Below are 15,538 nucleotides of genomic sequence, written 5' to 3' on the forward strand. Positions count from 1 at the left end.
AAGCACCTACCCGTTCAACACTGGGTCAACCTAACGCCTAACCAGTTAGCCAGCTACCGCGGGACCCTGGCTGGAGCAGCTCCCCAGCCCACAGGGCTCCTGCCAGGGCGACCCCTGTCTATGGGGGGTTCGGGCTCGCTGCAGAGATGCTGCTCTGGAGGAGAGCAGCCCCTGTCCATAGCAGGCCCCTTATGGGGCTGGGGCAGGCCCCGCCTGGAACCAGTGGGGCGCTGCTCCACCCCCATGGGTTCCCATCGGTTAAACATCACCTGTGCCCAGCCCCAGAGCCAAGCCACGGCCCTGGCAAGACAGCAGACATGGGCCACTGCCCCTCCCCACGCAGCACCCAGAGGAGGGCCCCAGCTCATCGCAACTCCTTTGGAGCAGGGGCCTGGGGTGAGGTTGCCCTGGCCACACGCCGGGGTGTGTGGAGCACCAGCCTCAGCGGCTCCCGAGTTGCAAGGCAGCATGGGCACAAGAGCAGTGGGCAGGGGCAGCTGCAGGCGGATGGTGTGGAGGAGCTGTTCTCCGTCTCAGGGACCCCACCTGGCATGGAGCAGCAGGGAGTTCCGCAGATACATTAGCCATGACAGAGGACAATGGTGCTTTGGGTCTCCCCTCAGGAGCACTCTGAGCACCCAACCGCCCTGCAAAGGGGCCCACTCCGCCCCCCAAGCGCATGCCAGCTGCTTGGCCTGCGAGGCTCCCCCACGGCCCTGTAGGCTCAGCAAGAACCCTGCCCCCCCTCGGCCTGGCTCCCAGAGAGGTGGCATCAACCTGTCCCTTCCCTCCCTGCCCCCTGGGGAAGGGCCCCATCCAGCTGTGACCACCCGTCCATCGCTGGCACGGGGCACCCAGTAAAACCAGAGCTGGGGGGGGGGGGGGGGGGGGACGACACGAGGAGCCACACCCGCCCGGCCCTGGACAGCCCGGAGCGAGGTCGGGCAGGAGGCGCAGGTCCCAGGCCTAGGGCCGTGCTGCAGGAGCCAGAGCACGGTGAGAGACGCCCCCACGCCGCGGTTAACGTGCCACGCGCGCCCTGCGAACAGGTTCCTTTATTCCCGGCACGGCAGGGCAGCGCCGCGGCTCCGACACAGTGAGTGAGGCTCCAGCTGGACCCCGCGGGGCCAGCAAACCACGGTGCGAACGGGCAGCCCGGAGAGCGTTTGGCACCCGACCGGGGGCAGCTCAGGCCCTGGGAGCAGCAGGGCCCCAGCAGGCTCAGCCCACGGGCGGCCTGGCTGCAGGGGCTAGTGACAGTGGGGTTGGTCTCGTGTCTGCAGGCGGCGGGGCCCAGGGCCCGGCGAGCTTGGCAATGGAAATGCTGAGTTCGGGGGGGGCACAGTGCTGGTGAGTGACCGGCCGAGGAGGGGGCCGTGTGCCAGGGCAGCCGGCTCCAGCGGGCAGGCCGGGGGGTCCCAGGCTCAGGGTCCTTGTGCAGAGTTGGCAGCGCCAGCGTGGGGGGCGTGGCCCGTCCACAGGCCGCAGCACGAGGAGCCCCGGGCAGGCACAGGCCGCAGGAGCGAGTCCTTCCAGGAACGGCCTCCCGCGGGCGCCGGCCACGTTACCTGAGATTTGAACCAGCCGGGCTGGCTGCCCCCGCGCGGGGCGGGACCCGAGCAGCGCAGTGCCAGGGGCTCCAGCCCACGCTGCTGGCCAAGGGACAGTTCGGTGGCAGGACCAGGCCAGCCTCACGCGTCAGTCCGGGATTTGGTGTCCGCCGGCGGCTCCTCTCCAGCTGCTGCAGGCAGGGGCTGCACCACAATGGGGGCCTGGGTCTCTGGGGGCGACAGGCTCAGTGAGGGGCTGGGCCTCCCATGCTGCCAGGCTGAGCCCCCCCCTTCCCACTCCTGCCCGAGAGCCCCCACCCCCACCCAGGCCGCAGCTTGGCGCAGAGGGGAAGGCAGCTCAGGGCAAACCAAGGAGAGGCCACAGGCTCCAGGGAAGTGGGAGCCGTGGAACAGGGTATGGACCGGGCCAGCCCATGTGGCTACTCGCAGCCCTGGAGAGCAGGCCAGGCTGGGGACACAGGGAGCACTGAGGGGTCGGGGGGGGGGGGGAAGACACAGGGAGCACTGAGGGGTCGGGGGGGGACACACAGGGAGCACTGAGGGGTCTGGAGGGTGGGTCTGGGGGGAGGACACAGGGAGCACTGAGGGGTCGGGGGGAGGACACAGGGAGCACTGAGGGGTCGGGGGAGAGACACAGGGAGCACTGAGGGGTCGGGGGGGAGAGACACAGGGAGCACTGAGGGGTCGGGGGGGGAGACACAGGGAGCACTGAGGGGTCGGGGGGGAGACACAGGGAGCACTGAGGGGTCGGGGGGGGAGACACAGGGAGCACTGAGGGGTCGGGGGGGAGACACAGGGAGCACTGAGGGGTCGGGGGGGAGACACAGGGAGCACTGAGGGGTCGGGGGGGAGACACAGGGAGCACTGAGGGGTCGGGGGGGAGACACAGGGAGCACTGAGGGGTCGGGGGGAGGACACAGGGAGCACTGAGGGGTCGGGGGGAGGACACAGGGAGCACTGAGGGGTCGGGGGGAGGACACAGGGAGCACTGAGGGGTCGGGGGGAGGACACAGGGAGCACTGAGGGGTCGGGGGAGGACACAGGGAGCACTGAGGGGTCGGGGGGAGGACACAGGGAGCACTGAGGGGTCGGGGGGGAGGACACAGGGAGCACTGAGGGGTCGGGGGGGAGGACACAGGGAGCACTGAGGGGTCGGGGGGAGGACACAGGGAGCACTGAGGGGTCGGGGGGAGGACACAGGGAGCACTGAGGGGTCGGGGGGAGGACACAGGGAGCACTGAGGGGTCGGGGGGAGGACACAGGGAGCACTGAGGGGTCGGGGGGAGGACACAGGGAGCACTGAGGGGTCGGGGGGAGGACACAGGGAGCACTGAGGGGTCGGGGGGAGGACACAGGGAGCACTGAGGGGTCGGGGGGAGGACACAGGGAGCACTGAGGGGTCGGGGGGAGGACACAGGGAGCACTGAGGGGTCGGGGGGGAGGACACAGGGAGCACTGAGGGGTCGGGGGGAGGACACCGGGAGCACTGAGGGGTCGGGGGGAGGACACCGGGAGCACTGAGGGGTCGGGGGGAGGACACCGGGAGCACTGAGGGGTCGGGGGGAGGACACCGGGAGCACTGAGGGGTCGGGGGGAGGACACCGGGAGCACTGAGGGGTCGGGGGGGAGACACAGGGAGCACTGAGGGGTCGGGGGGAGACACAGGGAGCACTGAGGGGTCGGGGGGAGGACACAGGGAGCACTGAGGGGTCAGGGGGGAGGACACAGGGAGCACTGAGGGGTCGGGGGGGAGACACAGGGAGCACTGAGGGGTCGGGGGGAGACACAGGGAGCACTGAGGGGTCGGGGGGGAGACACAGGGAGCACTGAGGGGTCGGGGGGAGGACCCAGGGAGCACTGAGGGGTCGGGGGGAGGACCCAGGGAGCACTGAGGGGTCGGGGGGAGGACCCAGGGAGCACTGAGGGGTCGGGGGGAGGACACAGGGAGCACTGAGGGGTCGGGGGGGAGACACAGGGAGCACTGAGGGGTCGGGGGGGAGACACAGGGAGCACTGAGGGGTCGGGGGGGAGACACAGGGAGCACTGAGGGGTCGGGGGGGAGACACAGGGAGCACTGAGGGGTCGGGGGGAGACACAGGGAGCACTGAGGGGTCGGGGGGAGGACACAGGGAGCACTGAGGGGTCGGGGGGAGGACACAGGGAGCACTGAGGGGTCGGGGGGGGACCCAGGGAGCACTGAGGGGTCGGGGGGGAGACACAGGGAGCACTGAGGGGTCGGGGGAGGACACAGGGAGCACTGAGGGGTCGGGGGGAGGACACAGGGAGCACTGAGGGGTCGGGGGGGGGACCCAGGGAGCACTGAGGGGTCGGGGGAGGACACAGGGAGCACTGAGGGGTCGGGGGAGGACACAGGGAGCACTGAGGGGTCGGGGGAGGACACAGGGAGCACTGAGGGGTCGGGGGGAGGACACAGGGAGCACTGAGGGGTCGGGGGGGAGGACACAGGGAGCACTGAGGGGTCGGGGGAGGACACAGGGAGCACTGAGGGGTCGGGGGGAGGACACAGGGAGCACTGAGGGGTCGGGGGGGGACACAGGGAGCACTGAGGGGTCGGGGGGAGGACACAGGGAGCACTGAGGGGTCGGGGGAGGACACAGGGAGCACTGAGGGGTCGGGGGAGGACCCAGGGAGCACTGAGGGGTCGGGGGGAGGACACAGGGAGCACTGAGGGGTCGGGGGGAGGACACAGGGAGCACTGAGGGGTCGGGGGGAGGACACAGGGAGCACTGAGGGGTCGGGGGGGACACAGGGAGCACTGAGGGGTCGGGGGGGACACAGGGAGCACTGAGGGGTCCAGCAGGCAGGGCAGTCCCAGCCTAGCCTGTGAAATACAAATACAGCCAGCACTCACTCTGCCTCTTTCCTGCCCCACAGCTGCCAAGTCTGCCCCCTTCCTGCTGCCCCAGCGAAATGCCACCCGTGGTTCCCTCCAGCTCTGTAGACACTTGGGGGCAGTAGCACCCCCCCCCCCCCCGGCTCGCCTTGCCCTGTGTATTTCGCACAGCCTGTCTGGGTCTAGGGCAGGGGTGGGCTATACCTTTCAGACAGGAGGCTACTTCACTAAGTTTTCAAGTGGCCCTGGGCCACCCCGGAAGGGGCGGGGCCAGGAAAATTCCATGCTCCCCTGCCCACAGACCCTGACTGGCTGGGGGGGGGGGGAAGGTGAGTTTGTAGTCTCCTCCCGCCCCCCAAGAACTGCTCTATGTTCTGAACAGCTGGTGATTCCCTCTAGGAACATGCCGGCCACCAGCACCATCACCAGGCCGCCGGGACCCCCGCTCTGCTCAGCCAGCCAGCAAGAGACACCCCGCCCTCGTGGGCTCCGCACTGTGACAGGCCCCAGGGACACCCAGAACCCCCCAGGCACCCGGAGCCCAGCCCCCGCCTGCTCTGCCCTGCACCCACCCTGGCTCAGCCATGCCTTGCTCTCATGCGTGCTGCCGGGTCCCCCTGCAGGGGGCAGAGTGGCCCTAGCCCGTGGAGCTCGGGCAGAGCACTGCTGCCCCCGGCCCTTCTTCCTGCCACCTGGCCATGCCTCCCCCAGGCTCAGGACCCCAGGGTGTCAGCGACATCCCGACCCAGCACTCCTGTGCTCACAGCAGTGGCACTGGGGGGTGAGCTTCCTGCCAGGCCCCACCCTGGGCTGGCCCGGGCCACCCTCGGCTCCGATAAGCAGCAGCGCCTCCCTGTGAGCGCATGGCAAACCCAGGGCAGGGCACAGAGAGACCAGCCCTGAGTGCACCGCAAGCTGCAGCAGAGCTGGGACCCGGGGCCAGAGCCCGTACTGCCCTCCCCAAAGCCCAGCACTGGCTGTGCGCCCCCGGCCTCATCCCGGGACCCTTGCTGCCTCTGGCTCCACCCCTGCTCCCCTGGGGATCCCCGCCCCCGCTCCAAGGGCACGCCGGGGCTGCGCTGGGCCCCCCTCTGGCAGCACCAGCCCAGTGCAGCACAACTCCTCCTCCTCCTCCTCACCTTCAGCCTCAGCTTGGATCTGCGCCTCCAGGTCCTCGGGGTTGACGTACTTATAGGCGTCCTCCTCCTCGGGCGGGCGGCACTTCCCACAACAGAAGCAGCAGCAGCAACAGCAGCAGCAGCAGGTGAAGAGGCCACAGCACACGGCCAACGCCTGCACGGGGAGCAGACGGGCCTAGAATCAGAGGGGCTGAAGGGGCCTGGAGAGAGCTCCCAGCCCCACACCGAAGCAGGCCTAAGGACTGTCCAGGCCATCCCCCTCCTGGGGGCGGGGAGAGGGGAATTCCACCCCCCCCCCCCCGGGCTGTTTATTCCAGAGCTTAACTACCCTGCCTTGGTGCTTTTCCTGGGTCCAGCCCAAACCGCGCTTGCTGCAGTTTAAGCCGACTGCTTCTTCAGGGGTAAAGGAACAGACTTTCCTCCCCTCTTCTCAATGCCCCTGAAGGCTCAACCCCCCCTCAGACTTCTCCTGGCCAGACTCAACAAACGCAGCTCCCAGATCTGCCTGGACGGCCACATGTTCCAGACCTGGTCACCTTCTCACCTGGGCTGGGTGCCATTTGCCCACCTCGTCTCTGAAGTACAGTGCCCAGGGCCAGACAATGCTCCAGCCAAGGCCTTGTCAGGGCTGGATACAGCAGAATTATTTCTTGTCAGCCACTTCCCTTCTGCATGCGTGGAACTGATTGTTCCTTCCTAAGTGGAGCACTTTGCATTGGTCCTTAGTCAACTTCATCCTGTTTACCTCAGACCAGTTCTCCAGTTTGTCCAGAGCAGTTTGAATTCTGACCCTCCCTCCAAAGCTCTTGAAACCCCTCCCATTATTAGTAAACTCTTTATGCTAACAGGTTAACCCGGGGAGGTGCTGGAATCCCCACCCCTAGAAGGTTTTAAGTCCCGGCTGGGCAAAGCCCTGGCTGGGATGATCCTGCTTTGGGCAGGGGCTGGACTCGACCTCCTGAGGTCTCTGCCATCTTTGGGTTTATCTAAATTGTTGATGAAGCTACTGAACCGAACCAGTTGTGACCGATTCCTGCAGGACTCTCTCATTGAGCCCTTGCAGCTTGACCATGAACCACTGAGAGGAAAACCACTTCCAGAGAGAAGCTACCAGCTGCAAACCCACTGTGCTGTAAGTCCAGGTAGGTCCCACTGCCCTACTTGGCTTATGAGGCAGTACATGGGACTGTCCCACACCTCGACTTCGGTAAGGCTCTATTACGTCTGCCACGTTCCCCGCCCACAAGGCTGGTTAGCCTTCCAGAGGGGAATATTAGATTAGTTTGACATGATTTGTTCTTGACAAACCCATGCATGTTGTTATTCCTCAGCTGGTTAGCGGGGGTGTGGGCGTGTGTGCGTGTGCTCACAAGCAGAACGAGTGTTTGCTCCACTAACTCTGGTACTTGGAAAGATCAACTGGCTGGCATAGACTTCCTGGTTCGTCCTTGTTCCCCCTAGTCAGTGACAGGAGCCGCATTTGCCCTTCCCCAGGGCTCTCCAACCCTCCAAAGCTCTCCAAGATGGTTGTTAATGGCTCGCAGAGCTTGCCAGGCAGTAGGTATCCAAGGGTGTATTTGGCCAAGCCCTACCAAGCTGAAGACACCCAACGTGTCTAGCAATTCTCGTTCTTCCCTTAGTTTAGCCGGAGCTCCTACCCCATGGACACAGATGTTCACACGGAGTGCCTATGATCCCCTCCAGCACAGCGGGTGGCTCAGGGCACCATGCACTCATACACACACCCACGCCGGCTGGGGCAGCGTGGAGCCCAGGACACCGCTCTGCGGCACCCCACCTGGTAGCCTGGCTGACGCAGCCCATGGAAGCGGGGCAGGAGCAAAGGATGGGCCAGAGGCAGCTGCGCCCAGTGGTAGCAGGCACTCACCTTGAACCACCACTTGGACATGAGGAAGTAGTACTTGACGCTCTCCTCGCCGAACTGCTCCGCCACGTAGAGCCCCATGGAGCCATACTCGTCATAGATCCGCCGCTTGTTCTCGTCGCTCAGCGTGGCGTTGGCATTGTTGATCTCCTTGAACTTCTCCAAGGCCTCGGCATTCTCAGGGTTCTTGTCTGGGTGGTACTTCAGGGCCAGCTTCCTGCGAGGTGCAGGGGAGCATCAGGCCTGAGCAGGCATCCCAAGCAGCCTCCTGAAATCTCTGGGGGGACCCAGAGACTCCTTCCTCCCATTTTCCCTGGGAACAGGAGACCTTGAGCCATTTGGAACGACCCTGCCCTGTGCTAGGGGCAGGAGGCTCCTTGGGACAACATGGTGTGACTCCTCCCCCGCAGAGGGCATGCTGTAACACAGGGCTACTCAACATGCAGCCCACGGCCCGATTTTTTGTGGCCCATGGTGTGCTTTGGGTTTACGCAGGGCTCAACATGCGACCCGTGGGTGGGAGCCAAAACAAAAAGAAGTCCTCTCCACCCAGCGCTGGCTCCTGCTCCCCTCCACCTTGCTGCCTCTGATACAGAGGCAGCAAGCTGGGGGGAAACGTGAGCAGTCTAGTAGTCCACTATATGCTCACATCCCTACCCCAGACACTGGGCCAGAGCCCAGCCCGCATGCAGAGGCACTTGCCTGTGTGGCTGGCTGGGCTTGCCCTGCTTCAGTGGGCCCGGCAGCAGGAATGCAGCCACCAGGCCCATGGGAAGGCTGGTGGCTGGCCCAGCAGGTGGGCTCGTACCTGTACGCCTTCTTGATCTCGTCTGCAGACGCCCCTTTCTCCAGGCCCAGGACTCTGTACAAACTCTCCCCAGCCCGGGACATTTTCCGCTGGGGTCGGCCGGGCTCCGCCATGCTGCTCTGTGCGGGAGAGGAAACCGGGCGGTGAGTCCCCGTCACTCGGCGCCGTGGGGCAGGGCGGGGAGAGCGGGGGGAGCCGGGCGAGGCTGAACCCGCCCCCCCAGGACGCGGGTCCCAGGGGGCAGGATCCCGTCACCTGCTGCGGGGCCACCGCCCTGTGCTGACCCGGCGGGCCGGGGGGGGGGGAAATTGGGGCCCCTCAGCAGAGACCCGGGGGGGGCCCCGCGCACACAGCGCCCCCCCCCCCAGGGCCGGCCCAGGAGCGTGTCCCACCGCGCGGGCAGCCCCCCCCGGCCCAGGCAGCCCCCCCCACAGCCCCACGCAGCCCCCCCGGCCCGGGCAGCCCCCTCCACAGCCCCCCCCCCCCCGGCCCGGGCAGCCCCCTCCACAGCCCCCCCGCTCCCCCGGCCCGGGCCCCCCCAGCCCCCACAGCCCCAGCCCCCCCCGGCCCGCCCCCCCCCCCAGGCAGCCCCCCCCCACCCCCCCCGGGCAGCCCCCCCGGCCCGGGCCCAGCAGCGGCGCGAGGCCCCGGGAAGGAGGAAGCGAAACGAGACGAGGCGCCGAGGGGCGGGGCTCAGCGCAGGGACCGGCCCCGAGATGGGGGGGGAGCGGACCCCCCCGCCCCTGGCCCCGCCCCTCACCGGCGGCTCCCGCGACCCCGCTCAGCCTCCGCCTCGGACCCGGCGCAGCAATCCGCCTCGCAACTGCGCCTGCGCCGCCCGGCCCCTGCGCCTGCGCACCAGCCACTGCCGGGATCCCGGCCCCGCCCGGTCCCTAGGGGCGCCCCTCCCGGCATGCCCCGCCCCAGCCCATCCCGCTCCCGGCATGCCCCGCGCCCGCCACTCCCGCTCCCGGCATGCCCCGCGCCTGCCAACGGTGTCTCCGCGCAGGAAAGCGGCGCGCGGGCAGGGGGCGGGGCTTGGGGACGCTCAGGGCGCCGCGTGCCGGCTCGCGGGGGTGGGCGCGCGCTGCGCCCGTTGGGGCGACCCGCCCCCTCCCCCCCATCGGCCGTTGGGCGCGAGGCAGCCGGGCCGGGCGGCGGTTGAGGGCTCCCGGGGACGGGCCCTGAGAGACCCTCCCGGGGCGGCCGGTGGCTGCGCGGAGCAGGGCCCGGCCCGGGGGCCAAGGAGCAGGTGCAGGGAGGCTGTGGCGCCCCCCCCCCCTCCCCATGCGGGGCTGCGCCCGTCTGCGAGGGGCGAGGCCCGGGCGCGGGAAGCACGAGGAGCCGCGGGCGCTCGGCAGGCCCAGGGGCTGGGGCAGGCGGGCGCTGGCGGGTTTGCGCCTCGCTGAGGGGAGACGAGCGGGGCCTCGGGCCAACCCGCCCCCGAGAGCACCGGAAGGGGAAGCACCGCTCCTACCCGCCGAACAGCCCCGCCATCGCCTCTGCGGGACACTGGAGCCCGGAAACGTCGTCTCCGCCGCCGCCAGCTCGGCTCCTTGGCAGAAGTGGCAGGAAACGGCATTTCAGTCTGGCAGCCCCCCCGAAAACCTAGAAATGCATCCTAGAATACTCAAGGAGCTGAGAGAGGAGGTATCTGAGCCTCTAGCTATCATCTTTGGAAAATCATGGGAGACAGGGGAGATTCCAGAGGACTGGAAAAGGGCAACTCTAGTGCCCATCTATAAAAAGGGAAATAAAAACAACCCAGGAAACTACAGACCGGTCAGTTTAACTTCTGTGCCAAGGAAGATAATGGAGCAGGTAACTAAGGAAATCATATGCAAACACTTGGAAGGTGGCAAGGTGATAGGGAACAGCCAGCATGGATTTGTAAACAACAAATCATGTCAAACCAATCTGATAGCTTTCTTTGATAGGATATTGAGTCTTGTGAATAAGGGAGAAGCGGTGGATGGGGTATACCTAGACTTTAGTGAGGCGTTTGATACAATCTTCTATGATATTCTTATTAATAAATTAGGCAAATACAACTTAGATGGGGCTACTATAAGGTGGGTGCATAACTGGCTGGATAACCGTACTCAGAGGCTGTGTCTAGACTGGCATGATTTCGCGCAAATACTCTAAGTGGCTCAACTGGTCTAAAGAGGGCGCTTAGGAGCAATCATATCAACTGCCTGGGTGTTGTGCTTAAAAGAAGCACCCGGGATCTTTTTCAGGGGGATAAGGCAACCTGCCATATTTATTGAACATACATAGATCAATATTTCTCATGCATATGATACATCACACTCATGCACTCTCACACACACAAGCACACTTCATCTTGTTGTTACCAAAAGTTGTTCCCCCTAACTGCACTGGCCAGATGAGTTAGATGGGGGAGGGGTGGAGCCAGGCTTCTGCGGAACCAGATCGATGCTTCCATGTTGACAAGACGAAAACCTGGGGTCCCTCTGCAGGATGCCTCCTATTCCCCCCCCCCCCATGCAGCCAATTAGTCATCACCTCACCTTTCTTAAGGCTGCTTCAAAGAGTTCTTCCAAGCGCAGGCACTTGCTGCTTGACTCCTGAGGCATCTGTATGTCCAGTCTTCTTAATGAGCTCACTTTACAGATATTGTCTTGGATCTGGCTCCCAGATCTTCTCCTCCTTGCAACTGCTGCTGGAGGTGCTCACGTTTCAGTCTCCATTCACACCTCATTCATTTCAACAGGACAATCAAGGAAAGGGGAGAGCTCAAAAGACATTTTTTTATCATACAAGATCTATATATCTTAATGCAAAGTTATAGGAGAAATGTTACAGAGATTCTATAAGAACACTTAAAGATATATCTAAAAGGACAAGATCTTAATACAAAGTATAATATTACAGAGATTTATCCACACGGGCTACCTCGGTGTTCCATGTATCAACTAGGGTATCTACAGGACCATTTGCCATAATGGCTGAACAATCCTTCAGAGACCTCAGAAATCCCTCCAGATCCATCAGCCTCCGAGGGCGGATCATCTTAATTGGTCCTCCGCCTCTGTGGAGGGGAAGGTCAGCAGATAGTCTAAACTTGACCAGGTGGTGATCAGTCCATGACAAAGGGAGTGTAGCCACATCCCTTATCCCAAGAACTCTATCACCCTTAGTCCAAAAAACCAAATCGAGTGTATGACCTGCAACATGTATTGGGTCAGTTATTTCTTGGGATAATCCTAGGGTGGTCATGGTATTCATAAAATCTTGGGCTGGATCAGACAGAACAGTCTCGGTGTGGATATTAAAGTCCCCCAAGACCAAAAGCCTCGGCGTCCTCAATGCCATGTCCGAGACCACGTTGGCCAGCTCGAGCAGAGCATCTGCCGTAGAGCGAGGTGGGCGGTACACAAGCAGCATACCCAACCTATCCTGGCCACCCAACGTCAAGTACAGACACTCGAATTTGACACTTTGTTGGACCACAACCCTAGCCAGTGAAATAGTATCTCGATAGACAATTGCTACCCCACCTCTCTGACCATTGAGCCGCGGCTGATGCTGTACCAAGAACCCAACCAGGCACAATTGGGAAAGGTTGATGCTTCCCTCCACTCTCAGCCAGGTCTCAGTGATACATGCCAGGTCAGCCTCTTCATTCAGAATTAATTCGTGGATGACAATTGTCTTCTGAGATACTGACCTGGCATTCAGCAACAGCATCCTCGGGGCTGATGGCCCGGTATTAAAGGTCCCAAAATTTTTAAGGCTGGGAATAGGACCGGAAAAAGGAATAGCACATAACTGTCTAAACGTCATTTCCCTTGGCTGGCCAGTCTGGCTCTTACTTCCATATCTTCCCCTACCTGTCACAACTGCTACGATGCCATCTGAGCCCTTTTCCTTAGGCACCCCATCTGTACCTAACCATATATTGGTGATGGTGGGGAGAGTGGGGGGGTAACAGAACAAACACACACCTTCAGTTTGGGTTGCTAAAGGGAACGTCCTCTCACCAAGAACCCTCGCCTGCTCTCCCTGCTTTCACCAGGGACTGAATAGGCCACCACACAACCAAGTGTACTGCTCTCACCAGCACACACAATTACAATCTACCATCACAGCACACACCCTTGCCTGCGGTCTGCCCCCAAAGGGCTACCCCAAAAGGGCAGCCCCCTTCGGGGCAGCCCACCAGCAGAAGCCCACTGCTGGCGCGGCCTTCTGGCTTTAAGGCTGCCCCTGGTAATGGCTGCAGGCAACACCTGCAGCTGAAAGGTCTTAAGTCCTAATGGGCAGACCTCTCACTCAGGAGCTAGGTGGTAACAGCTGTGCAGCAAGAGCAATGATAGCAGTTTTCAGGTATCTAAAAGGGTGTCCTGAGGAGGGAGAAAACTTGTTCATCTTGGCCTCTGGGAATAGAACAAGAAGCAATGGGCTTAAATTGCAGCAAAGGAGGTTTAGGTTGGACATTAGGAAAAAGTTCCTAACTGTCAGGGTGGTCAAACACTGGAATAAATTGCCCAGGAAGCTATTTAAGAGTAGGTTAGATAAATGTCTATCAGGGATGGTCCAGACAGTATTTGGTCCTGCATGAGAGCAGGGGACTGGACACAATGACCTCTAAAGGTCCCTTCCAGTCCTAGTATTCTACGATTCTATGAAAACTCTGACTCACTGAGTCTGGCCATTAGGCCTTACTGCCCTACAACCAGGAGCACCCAGTGGTTCGGGCTATCAGGCCCTACAATCCTGAATTAAGGGATCCTCTCTGACTCTGGCCGTCAGGGGTCAGGACATCTATTAGAACGTAAGAACATAAGAATGGCCGTACTGGGTCAGACCAAAGGTCCATCTAGCCCAGTAGCCTGTCTGCCGACAGTGGCCAGCACCAGGTGCCCCAGAGAGGGTGGACCGAAGACAATGATCAAACGATTTGTCTCCTACCATCCCTCTCCGGCCTCTGACAAACAAAGGCCAAGGACACCATTTTATCCCCTGGCTAATAGCCTTTTATGGACCTAACCTCCATGAAATTATCTAGCTTCTCTTTAAACTCTATTATAGTCCTAGCCTTCACAGCCTCCTCTGGCAAGGAGTTCCACAGGTTGACTACATGCTGTGTAAAGAAGAACTTTCTTTTATTAGTTTTAAACCTGCTACCCATTAATTTCATTTGGTGTCCTCTAGTTCTTCTATTTAGGGAACTAATAAATAACTTTTCTTTATTGGCCCTCTCCACACCACTCATGATTTTATAGACCTCTATCATATCCCCCTCAGTCTCCTCTTTTCTAAACTGAAAAGTCTCAGTTGCTTTAACCTCTCCTCATATGGCACCCATTCCAAATCCCTAATCATTTTAGTTGCCCTTTTCTGAACCCTTTCCAAGGCCAAAATATCTTTTTTGAGGTGAGGAGACCACATCTGTACACAGTATTCAAGATGTGGGTGTACCATAGTTTTATACAGGGGCAGTAAGATATTCTGGGTCTTATTTTCTATCCCTTTCTTAATAATTCCTAGCATCCTATTTGCCTTTTTGACCATTGCTGCACTCTGTGTGGAAGTTTTCAGAGAACTCCACTATAACGCCAATATCTCTTTCCTGATTTGTCGTAGCCAAATTAGCCCCCATCATACTGTACGTATAGTTGGGGTTATTTTTCCCGATGTGCATTACTTTACAGTTATCCACATTAAATTTCATTTGCCATTTTGTTGCTCAATCACTCAGTTTGGAGTCCCTCACAGTCTGCTTCTGTCTTGACTATCCTAAACAGTTTGGTATCATCCGCAAACTTTACCACCTCACTGCTTACCCCTTTCTCCAGATCATTTATGAATAAGTTGAACAGGACTGACCCTTGGGGGACACCACTAGTTACCCCTCTCCATTCTGAAAATTTACCATTTATTCCTACCCTTTGTTTCCTGTCTTTTAACTAGTTCTCAATCCAAGAAAGAACCTTCCTTCTTATTCCATGGCCATGTAATTTACACAAGAGCCTTTGGTGAGGGACCTTGTCAAAGGCTTTCTGAAAATCCAAGTATACTATATCTACTGGATCCCCCTTATCCGCATGTTTGTTAACCCCTTCAAAGAACTCTAATAGATTAGTAAGACAGGATTTCCCTTTATAGAAACCATGTTGACTTTTGTCCAACAAAGTATGTTCTTCTACATGCTTCACAATTTTATTCTTTATTATTGTTTCGACTAATTTGCCCGGTACTGAAGTTAGACTTACCAGTCTGTAGTTGCCTGGATCGCCTCTAGAACCCTTTTTAAATATTGGTGTCACGTTGGCTACCTTCCAGTCATTAGGTACGGAAGCCGATTTAAAGGATAGGTTACAAACCACAGATAATAGTTCAGCAATTTCCCATTTGAGTTCTTTTATAACCCTTGGATGAATGCCATCTGGTCCCGGAGATTTGTTAACATTAAGTTTTTCTATTTATTTCAAAACCCCCGGCCTAGTGTCCTTTTTTGTAGTGTCTGGCATTCCCTGCAGCCACCGTGCTCAGAGAAGCTATAGCACTTTGAGGGCTGCATCGACAGGCTCTTATCCCTTCTCTGATAGATGAACTTGTATAGAAGGTTTAAACAGACATTGTCTGGCCAGGAGCAGGAGGTTGCACCGTGCTTGGTGAGCAGCATGAAAGCAGGCAACAAGAAGTAGAATATTCCCCTTGCCAACCACGTGGCTCTCCCTGGTAGAACCCATTGTGAAGAATATCCATGTGGAGACGGCTGAGGCAGAGGTAGCTGTCCCAGGATACTGGGCTAGATGGACCTTTGGTCTGACCCAGTACGGCCGTTCTTATATTCTTATGGGAGCCCTGACTTTCTGGACAGCCCCGGGGACTGAACTCGTGCTGCTCACTTGGAACAGGAACAGTGGAAACCTCTGTCCCTAGGGAACCTGCACCCTGCCAGAACATAACACACCCAGGCTGGGAGCCTGAACCTGAGGGTCCTGGGACCCACCAGGACTAGCATCTCTGAGGCTGACACCTGGAGCAGGGTTCTAATGAGACTCCCAAAGGGACAGACAGGCTCTGTTGGAAACGCCCTCTCTGCTCCCAGGGAAAATCACCAGCAGCCAGTGTTGCCCCTTCCTTCTCCACCATAGCTCCCTTGGGGCTCCAGTCCCTGCTCTGACAGCGCACCCAGCTTTCTCGTCACATAGAATAACTCCTTCTTCCACTCAGCCTATTGCTGCCTGGGTACCCGGTTGCTATCTCAGCCGGCTCCTGCCTTCACATAGCCCCTGATCCCCGACC

General features: G+C 60.3%; 1 protein-coding gene across 1 annotated transcript; it reads right to left on the reverse strand.

Moving 5' to 3' along the window:
- Window positions 1-1,037: 1,037 nt before the first annotated feature.
- Window positions 1,038-9,180, reverse strand: DNAJC5G (DnaJ heat shock protein family (Hsp40) member C5 gamma). Its single transcript, XM_075923206.2, has 5 exons — window positions 9,018-9,180; window positions 8,258-8,376; window positions 7,453-7,666; window positions 5,565-5,718; window positions 1,038-1,780 (listed from the first exon to the last, which is right to left on the reverse strand). The coding sequence occupies exons 2-5, from the start codon at window positions 8,368-8,370 to the stop codon at window positions 1,692-1,694; spliced, it is 570 nt and encodes a 189-aa protein (XP_075779321.1). The 5' UTR covers window positions 8,371-8,376; window positions 9,018-9,180; the 3' UTR covers window positions 1,038-1,691.
- Between the last annotated feature and the right edge of the window lie 6,358 nt (window positions 9,181-15,538).

This window comes from Pelodiscus sinensis, chromosome 3 (genome assembly GCF_052426305.1).
Source record: "Pelodiscus sinensis isolate ZL-2025 chromosome 3, ASM5242630v1, whole genome shotgun sequence".
Lineage (NCBI taxonomy): Eukaryota > Metazoa > Chordata > Testudines > Trionychidae > Pelodiscus > Pelodiscus sinensis.

Bases quoted from the DNA above. Each gene is read 5' to 3' on its own strand.
- DNAJC5G (XM_075923206.2), bottom strand. From the start codon at position 8,370: ATGGCGGAGCCCGGCCGACCCCAGCGGAAAATGTCCCGGGCTGGGGAG. The intron at 7,667-8,257 runs GTACGAGCCCAC...TGCACCTCGCAG, and splicing joins GAGATCAAGAAGGCGTACAG to GAAGCTGGCCCTGAAGTACC. The intron at 5,719-7,452 runs GTGAGTGCCTGC...CTCCCCGTGCAG, and splicing joins TGTCCAAGTGGTGGTTCAAG to GCGTTGGCCGTGTGCTGTGG.